Source organism: Euprymna scolopes, chromosome 37, assembly GCF_053919585.1.
Source record: "Euprymna scolopes isolate OS-2025 chromosome 37, ASM5391958v1, whole genome shotgun sequence".
In the NCBI taxonomy this organism is placed as follows: domain Eukaryota; kingdom Metazoa; phylum Mollusca; class Cephalopoda; order Sepiida; family Sepiolidae; genus Euprymna; species Euprymna scolopes.
In genome coordinates this window covers 80,611,278-80,628,504 of record NC_136518.1, presented here as the reverse complement: position 1 = coordinate 80,628,504, position 17,227 = coordinate 80,611,278, and the positions used below count along the sequence as shown (strand labels likewise).

Genomic DNA, 17,227 nt, shown 5'->3' with positions numbered 1-17,227 from the left:
CACATAAACACAGGTATGTGTCTTACGTTGACCGGAAACCAATACGCTTTAGCCTCAGTCACAAAGTAGACAAAAAATAGGAAAGAACTTCAACTTTCTTTCTGTTTTATACAACGACATATGCGTCTTTTAGTGTACGTTTACGAATCCAACAATGATATTTCAAAGTTAGCCATGGTCCTGGATATGACCTTAAACTATATCCAGTGGTGAGACCCTCAGCTTGCAGGCTTTGGGGGAGTGTGGAGTCACCCTTTAATTACCATTGCTCCCAGGACCACTCTAACCCGGAATGGTAGTACCTGTTAGGGTCCCAGCTGGGGTTAAATAGAAACCGACCTGAAAACAACAAATATATTCTATTAAAAAAATTTACTTCAAAATTTTTGGATTCGGCATTAAATAACCCGAAAAGGGTTGATATGTCGTAAAAAAAAAACAAACAAAAAAAACAACCAACCATCAAAGTGAGTCAGACGGACTGACAGCCAGAGCTTTTTAAAGGAATAATTGGACATGCTTAAAACAGGCAGATATTGACAGAAAGGAATCGCATAAACGTGAAATGGAAACGGTACCTTCGCAAAAACTGGCACCTGCGTATCGCTAAAGTCAGTGAAATCCGCAAATGTATGGAACAACATTTCTGCCATAAATTCCGCGATGAGAATTTCCGATAACTCGTTGATCTTCTTCGTTTCGCTTTATCAAGTCTTTTCTTTTGTTTTTTTATTTAGTCTTTTCTTTTGTTTTTTTTTATCGTTGTAAATTCTTAACCGCTACCCATAACACCTAACGGGTGATGAGATAAAACAAAGGAATCATTTCAAACCTTTTGTCTTGTAAATCACTTATCCTTACTTATATATAAAAGGCACTTTGTCTGTGTGTCTGTGTGTGTGCGTGTGTGTCTGTGTTTATGTTTGTGTATGTGCTTGTGAGTTTGTGCCTTATAGACCTGGAAACGGCTCAATCGATTTTTATGAAAATTTACGCAAATGTATTTTATGAACCTGGAAGTGTTCTTAGACGGGTTTTGCATCGGAACGCCCCCGATAAGTATCTAATCCAATATAATCGAAAAAGTCCGATTAAAGGAACAGTCAGATTTGGACCAAAGTTAACACCCTTAAACAGCCTAACATCACAAGTGCATTTGAGAAAGTTTATCCCTTCACAAAAAAGATGTCGGCATTTAAAATCAACAGTAGATTCTTCGATAAAGCAGAGGCGCGTTCAAAATGAATGTTTGTGTTTAAAGCACGATTGAATCATGATACTTGACTTTTGCATTTTAAACTTTAATTATATAAAAATAATTTCATAAAATCAACAGTAGGTTCTCTATACTGCAATATAGACTACAATGTATTGTGGACTAATCACTCCAAGGAGGTAACTGAAGCTTCCCCGATGCACTGCGGTGTGTCCCAGACTAGAGCATGCAATCGATCGATTGGATTAAAAAATTGGCGATTTCACTGATTTTGACGACAATAAAAGAATTGAAAGTTTGGAACATTCATTGATTCTTATTCATCGGGCAACATCAGGTCTCCCTGCTAGTCTAAAATAAAAAAAAAACAAGGATTCGGCAGTGAAAAACCAACAATAGCTGACGCGCAAACAGCAACATCTTGTAATAGAAGGTATTCTTCACGCAAGCGACCGCACTTCTGTTTGACCTGTCACGTGACGGGATCAGGGATGGAAGAAGGAAAAAAGATTAACGTAATTTTGTAGATGAATGTTTTTTTTTTTTTTTAAATAATAACGAAGTTGCCAATAATTGGCAAATGAGGCGACACGTGGTCGATTAAAGGGACGAATTAGCGAGACAAAGAACTTGAGTTTGAGTGTTACCACCGAGAGACAAGGCCTGTAACTGAAAAATGACGTCATGCATAGTAGGCGAAGTAAGCAAGCTCTGTCGGGCAACTTTTTGTAAAAAGAATATAATTAAAAAAATATATATATTGAAAAAAAGTAAATGAACGAACATGATTTATACATAAATGTAACTTTATTCAATTTTAATAAAAAAGAAAAACAAGAATGAATTAAAAAAGAAAAGATGAATTGTGTCCATGCGTTAAAAGATGAACATCGTATTTTATCATGCATCACACAGACTAAAACTCGTTTATTATATTTATTGTAAATAATTTGAAATTTATTGTGAATAATTTGAAATTTATTGTGAATAATTTGAAATTTATTGTGAATAATTTGAAATTTATTGTGGATAATTTGAAATTTATTGTAAATAATTGGAAAACATTTGTTACATATTTTTAAATAAAAACAAATAGAAAAATATCAAGCAATGGCAGTCAAACACACACACAGACACACCCAGACACACACAGACACACACACACACACACACATATATATATATATATATATATATATATATATATATATATATATATATATATATATATAACTGCCATATATATATATATATGTATACACACACACACACACACACACACACACACACACACACACACACACACACACACACACATATATATATATATATATATATATACATCATTAAATAAAATAGATATTCTTTGTCTATTAATTCTGTTTTCGATCCTTTCCAACTTCCGAATAACGGTCTTCACTGCTGGCGGGAACTAGCTGATATAATTACCATATTTATTATAAGTCCGATTACTTTCGAATCCTTCAGGATTCATCTTCAGAGATAAATTAATCTGACTGGTTTTGAATAATTTATGTACGTTTTTTTCCACTTCCCTTTTCTCATGGCTTAATTATTTTATTTTATTTATTCATTTTATTAAAATTAATTTTATTTATTTATTTATTTTATTTTATTTATTTATTTTATTTTATTTTATTTAACTTTATTTATTTTATTTTATTTTATTATTTTTATTTTATTATTTTTATATTATTTCATTTTATTTTATTTCATTTTATTTTATTTATTATTTTTATATTATTTCACTTTATTTTATTTATTAATTTATTTATTTTATTTATTTATTTATTTTATTTATTTTATTTTATTTAATTTCACTTTATTTATTTTATTTTATTTTATTATTTTTATTTTATTATTTTATATTATTTCATTTTATTTTATTTCTTTTTATTTTATTTATTATTTTTATATTATTTCACTTTATTTTATTTATTTATTTATTTTATTTCACTTTATTTATTTTATTTATTTTATTTTATTTTATTTCACTTTATTTATTTTATTTATTTGTATTTTATTTTATTATTTTTATTTTATTTTATTATTTTTATCTTATTTTAATATATTTTATTTTATTTATTTGTTTAATTTAATTTAATTTTATTTATTTATTTTATTTTTATTTATTTAATTTTATTTTATTATTTATTTTATTTCATTTTATTCATTTGTTTTAATTATTTCTTATTTTATTTTATTATTTATTCAATTTTATTTTATTTATTTAATTCAATTTTATTTTGTTTTATTTATTTATTTTATTTAATTTATAACCTTACAAATACAAAAATACTATTAAAATCAATAACCTTACAAACACAAAAATACTATTAAAATAAAAAACCTTACAAACACAAAAATGCTATTAAAATAAATAACCTTACAAACACAAAAATGATATTAAAATAAATTACCTTACAAACACAAAAATGCTATTAAAATAAATAACCTTACAAACACAACAATGATATTAAAATAAATAACCTTACAAACACAAAAATGCTATTAAAATAAATAACCTTACAAACACAAAAAGCTATTAAAATAAATAACCTTACAAACACAAATATGCTATTAAAATAAATAACCTTACAAACACAAAAGCTATTAAAATAAATAACCTTACAAACACAAAAAAGCAATTAAAATAAATAACCTTACAAACACAAAAAGCTATTAAAATAAATAACCTTACAAACACAAAAATGCTATTGAAATAAATAACCTTACAAACACAAAAAGCTATTAAAATAAATAACCTTACAAACACAAAAGGTTATTAAAATAAATAACCTTAAAACACAAAAATGATATTAAAATAAATAACCTTACAAACACAAAAATGATATTAAAATAAATAACCTTACAAACACAAAAATGCTATTAAAATAAATAACCTTACAAACACAAAAATGATATTAAAATAAACAACCTTGCAAACACAAAAATGATATTAAAATCAATAACCTTACAAACACAAACACCTATTAAAATAAATAACCTTACAAACACAAAAATGCAATTAAAATAAATAACCTTGCATACACAAAAAGCTATTAAAATAAATAAGCTTACAAACACAAAAAGCTATTAAAATAAATAACCTTACAAACACAAAAAGCTATTAAAATAAATAACCTTACAAACACAAAAAAGCTATTAAAATAAATAACCTTACAAACACAAAAATGCTATTAAAATAAATAACCTTACATACACAAAATTGATATTAAAACAAATAACCTTATGAACACAAACATGACATTAAAATAATTAACCTTACAAACACAAAAAAGATATTAAAATAAATAACCTTACAAACACAAAAATGCTATTAAAATTATTAACCCTACAAACACAAAAATGATATTAAAATAAATAACCTTACAAACACAAAAATACTATTAAAATAAATAACTTTACAAACACAAAAAGCAATTAAAATAAATAACCTTGCAAACACAAAAAGCAATTAAAATAAATAACCTTACAAACACAAAAAGCAATTAATATAAATAACCTTGCATACACAAAAAGCTATTAAAATAAATAACTTTACAAACACAAAAAGCAATTAAAATAAATAACCTTGCATACACAAAAAGCTATTAAAATAAATAACCTTACAAACACAAAAAGCAATTAAAATAAATAACCTTGCAAACACAAAAAGCAATTAAAATAAATAACCTTACAAACACAAAAAGCAATTAATATAAATAACCTTACAAACACAAAAATGATATTAAAAAAAATAACCTTACACACAAAAATACTATTAAAATAAATAACCTAACAAATACAAAAAGCAATTAAATAAATAACCTTGCAAACACAAAAAGCTATTAAAATAAATAACCTTACAAACACAAAAAAGCTATTAAAATAAATAACCTTACAAACACAAAAATGCTATTAAAATAAATAACCTTACAAACACAAAAAAGCTATTAAAATAAATTACCTTAGAAACACAAAAATGCTATTAAAATTAATAACCTTACAAACACAAAAATGCTATTAAAATAAATAACCTTACAAACACAAAAATGCTATTAAAATAAATAACCTTACAAAAACAAAAATTATATTAAAATAAATAATCTTACAAACACAAAAATGGTATTAAAATAAATAACCTTACATACACAATAATGCTAATAAAATAAATGACCTAACAAACACACAAAGCAATTAAAATAAATAACCTTGCAAACACAAAAAGCTATTAAAATAAATAACCTTACAAACACAAAAATGCTATTAAAATGAATAACCTTACAAACACAAAAAAGCTATTAAAATAAATAACCTTGCATACACAAAATGCTATTAAAATAAATAACCTTACAAACACATAAAGCAATTAAAATAAATAACCTTGCAAACACAAAAAGCAATTAAAATAAATAACCATACAAACACAAAAAGCAATTAATATAAATAACCTTACAAACATAAAAATGCTATTAAAATAAATAACCTTACAAACACAAAAAACTATTAAAATAAATAACCTTACAAACACAAAAATGCTATTAAAATATATAACCTAACAAACACAAAAATGCTATTTAAATAAATAACCTTACAAACACAAAAATGCTATTTAAATAAATAACCTTACAAACACAAAAAAGCTATTAAAATAAATAACCTTACAAACTCAAAAATGCTATTAAAATAAATAACCTTACAAACACAAAAATGCTATTAAAATAAATAACCTTACAAACACAAAAATGCTATTAAAATAAATAACCTTACAAACACAAAAAGCTATTAAAATAAATAACCTTACAAACAAAAAAAAAAGCTATTAAAATAAATAACCTTACAAACACAAAAATTATATTAAAATAAATAACCTTACAAACACAAAAATGCTATTAAAATAAATAACCTTACAAACACAAAAATTATATTAAAATAAATAACCTTACAAACACAAAAAAGCTATTAAAATAAATAACCTTACAAACACAAAAATGCTATTAAAATAAATAACCTTACAAACACAAAAATTATATTAAAATAAATAACCTTACAAACACAAAAAAGCTATTAAAATAAATAACCTTACAAACACAAAAAAAGCTATTAAAATAAATAACCTTACAAACACAAAAATTATATTAAAATAAATAACCTTACAAACACAAAAAAAGCTATTAAAATAAATAACCTTACAAACACAAAAATGCTATTAAAATAAATAACCTTACAAACACAAAAATGCTATTAAAATAAATAACCTTACAAACACAAAAAGCTATTAAAATAAATAACCTTACAAACACAAAAAAGCTATTAAAATAAATAACCTTACAAACACAAAAAAAGCTATTAAAATAAATAACCTTACAAACACAAAAAAGCTATTAAAATAAATAACCTTACAAACACAAAAATACTATTAAAATAAATAACCTTACAAACACAAAAAAAGCTATTAAAATAAATAACCTTACAAACACAAAAGGTTATTAAAATAAATAACCTTAAAACACAAAAATGATATTAAAATAAATAACCTTACAAACACAAAAATGATATTAAAATAAATAACCTTACAAACACAAAAATGCTATTAAAATAAATAACCTTACAAACACAAAAATGATATTAAAATAAACAACCTTGCAAACACAAAAATGATATTAAAATCAATAACCTTACAAACACAAACACCTATTAAAATAAATAACCTTACAAACACAAAAATGCAATTAAAATAAATAACCTTGCATACACAAAAAGCTATTAAAATAAATAAGCTTACAAACACAAAAAGCTATTAAAATAAATAACCTTACAAACACAAAAATGATATTAAAATAAACAACCTTGCAAACACAAAAATGATATTAAAATCAATAACCTTACAAACACAAACACCTATTAAAATAAATAACCTTACAAACACAAAAATGCAATTAAAATAAATAACCTTGCATACACAAACAGCTATTAAAATAAATAACCTTACAAACACAAAAAGCTATTAAAATACATAACCTTACAAACACAAAAATGATATTAAAATAAATAACCTTACAAACACAAAAAAAGCTATTAAAATAAATAATCTTACAAACACAAAAAGCTATTAAAATAAATAACCTTACAAACACAAAAATGCTATTGAAATAAATAACCTTACAAACACAAAAAAGCTATTAAAATAAATAACCTTACAAACACAAAAATGATATTAAAATAAACAACCTTGCAAACACAAAAATGATATTAAAATCAATAACCTTACAAACACAAACACCTATTAAAATAAATAACCTTACAAACACAAAAATGCAATTAAAATAAATAACCTTGCATACACAAAATGCTATTAAAATAAATAAACTTACAAACACAAAAATGCTATTAAAATAAATAACCTTACAAACACAAAAATGATATTAAAATAAATTACCTTATAAACACAAAAATGCTATTAAAATAAATAACCTTACAAACACAACAATGATATTAAAATAAATAACCTTACAAACACAAAAATGCTATTAAAATAAATAACCTTACAAACACAAAAAGCTATTAAAATAAATAACCTTACAAACACAAATATGCTATTAAAATAAATAACCTTACAAACACAAAAGCTATTAAAATAAATAACCTTACAAACACAAAAAAGCAATTAAAATAAATAACCATACAAACACAAAAACCTATTAAAATAAATAACCTTACAAACACAAAAATGCTATTGAAATAAATAACCTTACAAACACAAAAAGCTATTAAAATAAATAACCTTACAAACACAAAAGGTTATTAAAATAAATAACCTTAAAACACAAAAATGATATTAAAATAAATAACCTTACAAACACAAAAATGATATTAAAATAAATAACCTTACAAACACAAAAATGCTATTAAAATAAATAACCTTACAAACACAAAAATGATATTAAAATAAACAACCTTGCAAACACAAAAATGATATTAAAATCAATAACCTTACAAACACAAACACCTATTAAAATAAATAACCTTACAAACACAAAAATGCAATTAAAATAAATAACCTTGCATACACAAAAAGCTATTAAAATAAATAAGCTTACAAACACAAAAAGCTATTAAAATAAATAACCTTACAAACACAAAAAGCTATTAAAATAAATAACCTTACAAACACAAAAAAGCTATTAAAATAAATAACCTTACAAACACAAAAATGCTATTAAAATAAATAACCTTACATACACAAAATTGATATTAAAACAAATAACCTTATGAACACAAACATGACATTAAAATAATTAACCTTACAAACACAAAAATGATATTAAAATAAATAACCTTACAAACACAAAAATGCTATTAAAATTATTAACCCTACAAACACAAAAATGATATTAAAATAAATAACCTTACAAACACAAAAATACTATTAAAATAAATAACTTTACAAACACAAAAAGCAATTAAAATAAATAACCTTGCAAACACAAAAAGCAATTAAAATAAATAACCTTACAAACACAAAAAGCAATTAATATAAATAACCTTGCATACACAAAAAGCTATTAAAATAAATAACTTTACAAACACAAAAAGCAATTAAAATAAATAACCTTGCATACACAAAAAGCTATTAAAATAAATAACCTTACAAACACAAAAAGCAATTAAAATAAATAACCTTGCAAACACAAAAAGCAATTAAAATAAATAACCTTACAAACACAAAAAGCAATTAATATAAATAACCTTACAAACACAAAAATGATATTAAAATAAATAACCTTACACACAAAAATACTATTAAAATAAATAACCTAACAAATACAAAAAGCAATTAAATAAATAACCTTGCAAACACAAAAAGCTATTAAAATAAATAACCTTACAAACACAAAAAAGCTATTAAAATAAATAACCTTACAAACACAAAAATGCTATTAAAATAAATAACCTTACAAACACAAAAAAGCTATTAAAATAAATTACCTTAGAAACACAAAAATGCTATTAAAATTAATAACCTTACAAACACAAAAATGCTATTAAAATAAATAACCTTACAAACACAAAAATGCTATTAAAATAAATAACCTTACAAAAACAAAAATTATATTAAAATAAATAATCTTACAAACACAAAAATGGTATTAAAATAAATAACCTTACATACACAATAATGCTAATAAAATAAATGACCTAACAAACACACAAAGCAATTAAAATAAATAACCTTGCAAACACAAAAAGCTATAAAAATAAATAACCTTACAAACACAAAAATGCTATTAAAATGAATAACCTTACAAACACAAAAAAGCTATTAAAATAAATAACCTTGCATACACAAAATGCTATTAAAATAAATAACCTTACAAACACATAAAGCAATTAAAATAAATAACCTTGCAAACACAAAAAGCAATTAAAATAAATAACCTTACAAACACAAAAAGCAATTAATATAAATAACCTTACAAACATAAAAATGCTATTAAAATAAATAACCTTACAAACACAAAAAACTATTAAAATAAATAACCTTACAAACACAAAAATGCTATTAAAATATATAACCTAACAAACACAAAAATGCTATTTAAATAAATAACCTTACAAACACAAAAATGCTATTTAAATAAATAACCTTACAAACACAAAAAAGCTATTAAAATAAATAACCTTACAAACTCAAAAATGCTATTAAAATAAATAACCTTACAAACACAAAAATGCTATTAAAATAAATAACCTTACAAACACAAAAATGCTATTAAAATAAATAACCTTACAAACACAAAAATGATATTAAAATAAATAACCTTACAAACACAAAAATGCTATTAAAATAAATAACCTTACAAACACAAAAATGATATTAAAATAAATAACCTTACAAACAAAAAAAGCAATTAATATAAATAACCTTGCAAACACAAAAAGCTATTAAAATAAATAACCTTACAAACACAAAAATGCTATTAAAATAAATAACCTTACAAACACAAAAATGCTATTAAAATAAATAACCTTACAAACACAAAAATGCTATTAAAATAAATAACCTTACAAACACAAAAATGCTATTAAAATAAATAACCTTACAAACACAAAAAAGCTATTAAAATAAATAACCTTACAAACACAAAAATGCTATTAAAATAAATAACCTTACAAACACAAAAAGCTATTAAAATAAATAACCTTACAAACAAAAAAAAAAGCTATTAAAATAAATAACCTTACAAACACAAAAATTATATTAAAATAAATAACCTTACAAACACAAAAATGCTATTAAAATAAATAACCTTACAAACACAAAAATTATATTAAAATAAATAACCTTACAAACACAAAAAAGCTATTAAAATAAATAACCTTACAAACACAAAAAAGCTATTAAAATAAATAACCTTACAAACACAAAAATGCTATTAAAATAAATAACCTTACAAACACAAAAATGCTATTAAAATAAATAACCTTACAAACACAAAAATGCTATTGAAATAAATAACCTTACAAACACAAAAAGCTATTAAAATAAATAATCTTACACACACAAAAAGCTATTAAAATAAATAACCCTACAAACACAAAAATGCTATTAAAATAAATAACCTTACAAACACAAAAATGCTATTAAAATAAATAACCTTACAAACACAAAAAGCTATTAAAATAAATAACCTTACACACACAAAAAGCTATTAAAATAAATAACCCTACAAACACAAAAATGCTATTAAAATAAATAACCTTACAAACACAAAAATGATATTAAAATAAATAACATTACAAACACAAAAATGCAATTAATATAAATAACCTTGCATACACAAAATGCTATTAAAATAAATAACCTTACAAACACAAAAATGCTATTAAAATAAATAACCTTACAAACACAAAAATGCTATTAAAATACATAACCTTACAAACACAAAAAAGCTATTAAAATAAATAACCTTACAAACACAAAAATGCTATTAAAATAAATAACCTTACAAACACAAAAATGATATTAAAATAAATAACCTTACAAACACAAAATTGATATTAAAAAAAAATAACCTTACAAACACAAAATTGATATTAAAATAAATAACCTTACAAACACAAAAATTCTATTAAAATAAATAACCTTACAAACACAAAACTACTATTAAAATAAATAACCTTACAAACACAAAAATGCTATTAAAATAAATAACCTTACAAACACAAAAATGCTATTAAAATAAATAACCTTGCATACACAAAAAGCTATTAAAATAAATAACCTTACAAACACAAAAAGCAATTAAAATAAATAAACTTACAAACACAAAAAGCAATTAAAATAAATAACCCTACAAACACAAAAAGCAATTAAAATAAATAACCCTACAAACACAAAAAGCTATTAAAATAAATAACCTTACAAACACAAAAAGCAATTAAAATAAATAACCCTACAAACACAAAAAGCAATTAAAATAAATAACCTAACAAACACAAAAAGCAATTAAAATAAATAACCTTGCAAACACAAAAAGCTATTAAAATAATTAACCTTACAAACACAAAAATTATATTAAAAAAAATAACCTTGCAAACATAAAAATGCTATTAAAATAAATAACCTGACAAAAGCAAAAAAGCTATTAAAATAAATAACCTTACAAACACAAACACCTATTAAAATAAATAACCTTACAAACACAAAAATGCTATTAAAATAAATAACCTTACAAACACAAAAATGCTATTAAAATAAATAACCTTACAAACACAAAAAGCAATTAATATAAATAACCTTGCAAACACAAAAAGCTATTAAAATAAATAACCTTACAAACACAAAAATTATATTAAAATAAATAACCTTACAAACAAAAAAATGCTATTAAAATAAATAACCTTACAAACACAAAAATACTATTAAAATAAATAACCTTACAAACACAAAAAAAGCTATTAAAATAAATTACCTTACAAACACAAAAATGATATTAAAATAAATAACCTTACAAAGACAAAAATGATATTAAAATAAATAACCTTACATACACAATAATCCTATTAAAATAAATAACCTTACAAACACAAAAATGCTATTAAAATGAATAACCTTACAAACACAAAAAAGCTATTAAAATAAATAATCTTACAAACATAAAAATGCAAAAACGAAAATCAGTCCGAAACGGAATTGAAATAAAATACTCCATCAAATTCAAATCCCTATGTAATTTAATTTACCTTTTAATTGTAGCGAAAGTAATCGGTGTATAAAATCGCTAATTGTGGCTAAAACCAGACCCTAACTTGCAAACACGCATGTAGGTATGTTCATTGAGGATTGGAAGCAAAAAGTGGAAACTAGCCAAACAGTTTGATAAAATAGATAAGATATTAACGTAAGTAAACATATTTAGATGAGAAGATATGCGATCAAAAAACCAAAAACTCAATTGCTAAAAAATGTTTATGTATATGTTTATTTGAGGGTAAAAAAAGGGTGGTAAAACTTGCGGAGAACGCTCATTTTTATGATTGTTCTAACAATGAAACAGAGAATTAAACTTCGTTCTGTCTTAATCTTTACTTTTTTAACTTACCCCCCCCACAAAAAAATCGAAAGTAATGAAAAGAATAACATTCAACAATTGCACTTTTTATATATAATAATAAAAAAAGAACGAGTAATATTTTTTTAATATATTTTTTTATAATATGTTATTAGCAAAAACGAAATAGTTTAAGAATTTTAAAAGAAGAATATACACAGCGAGAGAATTCAGTAGATGAAGTACGAAGCGATAGATCGATTAGTAATAAATGTTTTGTCTTCGAAAAGAGAGAGCGCGCTCGCGCGTGCGCGAGAAAGAGAGTGAGAGAGAGAGAGAGAGAGAGAGAGAGGTGGGGGGGATAAATACCTGTTCCACTTGTAGGAAAAATTTTGGTGTGACTGCAGTCATGGAAGCGGACTGCTAAGGGTGGCGTGTGCGAACTCGAAACCCGACCGACGGGACACAGAAAGGCGACAAATCATCAGGTTCGATCGCGTCATAATTTGCCTATCAATGAGACAATATAAGGCCGGCAACGAAGAGGTTGGGATCGAGTTGAGTTCTCGAGAACCGGACTGAATGTGTTAGAGCGGAGAATGTTGCCAAGAATCCAGTCCAGGTTTTTTTTTCTATTAGAAGCTATTTCGGCTTTAAATATGGGGCCGATGCGGCCGAGATGGAAGTGGGAAATTTTAAATGATTCAATCTTATGTGCATGGTGAATTGTCTTTGCTTTATGGAATGAAAAAAAAAAGGAAGAATTTTTTACCATGTTATTAGTAACTATTAGTGTTGGGACGATTATCGGAATCGGGAATCGTAAAAATCGAACATTTGAGGGTATCGGAATCCGAAATATTGGTGCCTATTTTCCGATGCCAAATCGATTCTTTAATCGTCCTTTTTTATTTGATTTTATTTAAAGTAAAATTTTCCATTGCTGGTAATTTTGATACATGAGTAAATATTCATTGATTTTAAAATACAAGTAAAGCTAAAATCGATAGATCATCCTCCATAAGTGTATTTTGACGTTTGGGAAAATATCTGCATATTTTACATGTTTTTACGAAATTCGGAGAAATAACAATCTTATAGTTAAATAGTTAGAGATTTATAAAAAATCGGAATCGGAATCGGTAATTATATCGGAATCGGTAATTTAGCACAGAATCGGTAATTTATCGGAATCGAGAAAAATATTGGGATCGCCCATCACTAATGCATATATAATTATAGAAAAACAAAATTTGTTGTTATATCATTACAATCAAGCAGAGAATCTCTATTAATCTTCTGAAAGTAGATGCTTATTTCAAGTATTTCTTCCACAGCATCTCCTCCAGATTGCAACTATTGCATTTCATTTTTTCTTTTCAAAACTGCATAACAATAACCCGCTAAGTATAAAATAACGGGGAATACTTCTTTACACTGATTAATATCATCCTCTTTTAAATTCATAAACCTCTAACTGTTGATCCTTTGTAATTTCATCCAGTTAGTTCTTGTTAATTTTTTTAATCAATCGTTTGGTAATTAAGTGACAGGTTCAGTTTCAATCCTGACATGAGATTCTGAGCTTTTCTCGTATAGAGATAGTATACTAATCCCCGCTAAACGGCCAGTACTGGCCAAAGCTTGCATCAAGTTAATCTGTCTGAAACTCGTCTGGTAATATATATAGCATGCTCAATTCTTTAATTCAATATTTAATTAGTTCTAGAATTTTTATGTTGCATAATGCAAAACAGTGTCTGTTTCCGTTGTTAATTTCATAGTTCTTCCAGAAATGCTATTTCAAGTTTCTAATCAGTCACAGAATATAGAGAGAAATCTATAATTTTCGCCATGTAATTTAAGTGACAAGCATCTTTATTACGACAATTACCCAAACTTTATAGGTCCTGGATATGACCTTAATCTATATCTCATCGTGAGGCCGCAGCTTGCTGGCTTTGGGGAGTGTGGAGCCACCCTTTAATTGCCATTGTTCCCAGGTTCGGACTGGTAGTACCTGTCAAGGTCCCAACTATGGGTTAAATAGAAACCGACTTAAAAAAACAAAAAACGAATATACTATATAAAAAAATTATTCTTCAAAATCACTGGCATTAAATAACCTGAAAAGGGTTGATATGCCGTGAAACAAAAACAACCAACCAACCTTTATATGGTGCTTTTTAATACTCAGTATTGTCAACCAAATATAAAATATCTGTATGTATTCTGCAATTTCTGCAAAGTCGGACAAACAGTTTTGTTTTGTTAAACTCAGCAATCCCCGAATCTTGTATTCATTGAAAATTTGCAGTACTAAATTAACATTTTGCCGTTCAAGATTTCTGGGAGAAAAGGCTTTTGAAGTCAATTTATGATAATATTTCAAAAGCAACGGAGATTCCAGGGCATAAATTTTGTGTAAGCTAGAAGATGGGACACTTTGAATGCTATCTAATTCATCATTTCCGTTATGGCAAGACTTTGTATGGATGACAGTACGGGCCAAAATATATTGTTCTATTATGATTAACGTTAAATTTATCAATGGTTATGTAATAGTTTAAGACAATACAGTAAATATTACTAATTCTATAAAAGGGCATTTTAATGATACAAGCGGTTATTTTTTTAACTTACAAACTTTATTTTTGTTTTCAGCTCCTGATGCCGACTGTCAACGGGTCATGCCACATGGGCATTCCGAGATAAGAGATTGTATGGAAACAGTTTTGCTCTCAGCCAATCGCTTTGAAACTATGGAAGAAAAACATATAAGAGAAAATGATTGTCTGTAAGTAGAGAAGTTTCCGCAAAAGTGTAGCGTAGTTAACAAGGGTGAAAAAATATGCAAGCAACTTTATCCAAAACACAAGTAGTGCTGAGCGCTAAAGTTATAAATAAATAAATAAATAATAATAATAATAATAAATAAAAAATGTTCTCGTACCATTTGTTCGGTGGATTTCTATCAGTATTCTGCTTTATTTTCGAGTTTTGAGCGATTCTCGAGATTCGAAAGGTGACAGTCTTATAATACCAACTTTGTATTTATTTTAAGTAAGTGTTGAACACTATTTGTGTTTCTAACTTAATGCACGCTTTAAAAGAAGTTAAAACACCAAAATCTTATCCAAACTGTTAGAAGAGTCACCTTCTGTCATTTGGTAACAGTTATTTGTTATACATTGTTTTTTTTTTTCAACACCGTTTCTTCTGTTGTCTATCGTAAAACACGTATCTTTTTTTTTTTTTTTAGTTTTTTCAAGTTTTTGTTTTTCGGATTTTGTTTTGAGCCCTCGAAATCTGAAACAAGGAAATCGCTTCAGACAAGGCGGTAAGCCATTTAATGTAAGGAGCTAAAAAGAATGAAGATGATTATTGCAAAAGCATGAGAATCCCACTGGCCTTAGTCTTAAAAAGACTAATCTTATAAGTACGAGGAAAACAGTCAGCAGGAAAAGAGTTCCACAATCTTGCATTTCCGGTAAAGAAGCTACTGGAATAAGAAGTTGTATTAGAATGAATTATCAAAACATTGAATTAATGGAGACTACTAGACCAAAGTTGATGAAAAATTAAGTTTTCTGGCGTTTGGTAAAAGTTATTTGTTGCATATATATATATATATATATATATATATATATATAAGTCATCCATATACAGCACGGTTTCGCAGCTCATCAGTGCGGCTAGATAGGAAACTACTTCAAGCCAGGATTGAAACCCGACCCCCTGTACGATACTCAAGGTTCCTAACCATTACGCTAATCGGCGACCGCTGTGCGAGCCGTGAATTAACGATGTTTTGACATCGTCCGAAATACCTAAACTCGATCTGTTTATATATATTTTATATATATATATATATATATATATATATATATATATATATATATATATATATATATATATATATATACTTCTAATAAATTCAGGTTTCTTTTATGTGTATCGATATTCATATTAAAAACCCTCTTTTCTATTTATTTAATATATTTATTTGCTTCCCCACCAAAGCAAATTAGGCACTAGACCGTTTTTAATGTGGGGTAAAAACCAGCTCCCCTAAAAGTAGGCAAAAAGGGGGGACTCTGGTTACCAAAAATAATAATTGTCCCAGTATAGAGGGGTTCTCCTCCATTGACTGGTACAAATTATCTAAAGTGCAGCATCTGCAGGACAGATACTACACTTTGATCGCGGCCCGAAGGCCAAGAACAACAGAAAAAAGGCAAGGTATTTATTTGCTCCCCCACCGAGCAAATTAAGCACCAGGCCAATTTTTAATGTGAGGAGTGAAGGGTAAATGGGGTCCAATTCCCCGGGGAGTAGGGGAGCTGGATAGTGACAATTGGTATGAAGGGTTGCCCCTACATTGACCAAGGTCTTATATGTGTGGTTTTCCCCACATATGGTCTTTGCTTAC

At 25.5% G+C, this 17,227-nt stretch overlaps 1 protein-coding gene across 1 annotated transcript in view; it reads left to right on the top strand.

Moving 5' to 3' along the window:
* Positions 1-15,649, top strand: part of LOC145261193 (uncharacterized) — an 82,762-nt gene extending 67,113 nt beyond the window's left edge. The window contains exon 8 of the mRNA XM_080119514.1: positions 15,460-15,649. Within this exon, the coding sequence (XP_079975640.1) occupies positions 15,460-15,596 (137 nt within the window). The 3' untranslated portion in view covers positions 15,597-15,649. The remainder of the gene's footprint in view (positions 1-15,459) is intronic.
* Positions 15,650-17,227: the final 1,578 nt, after the last annotated feature.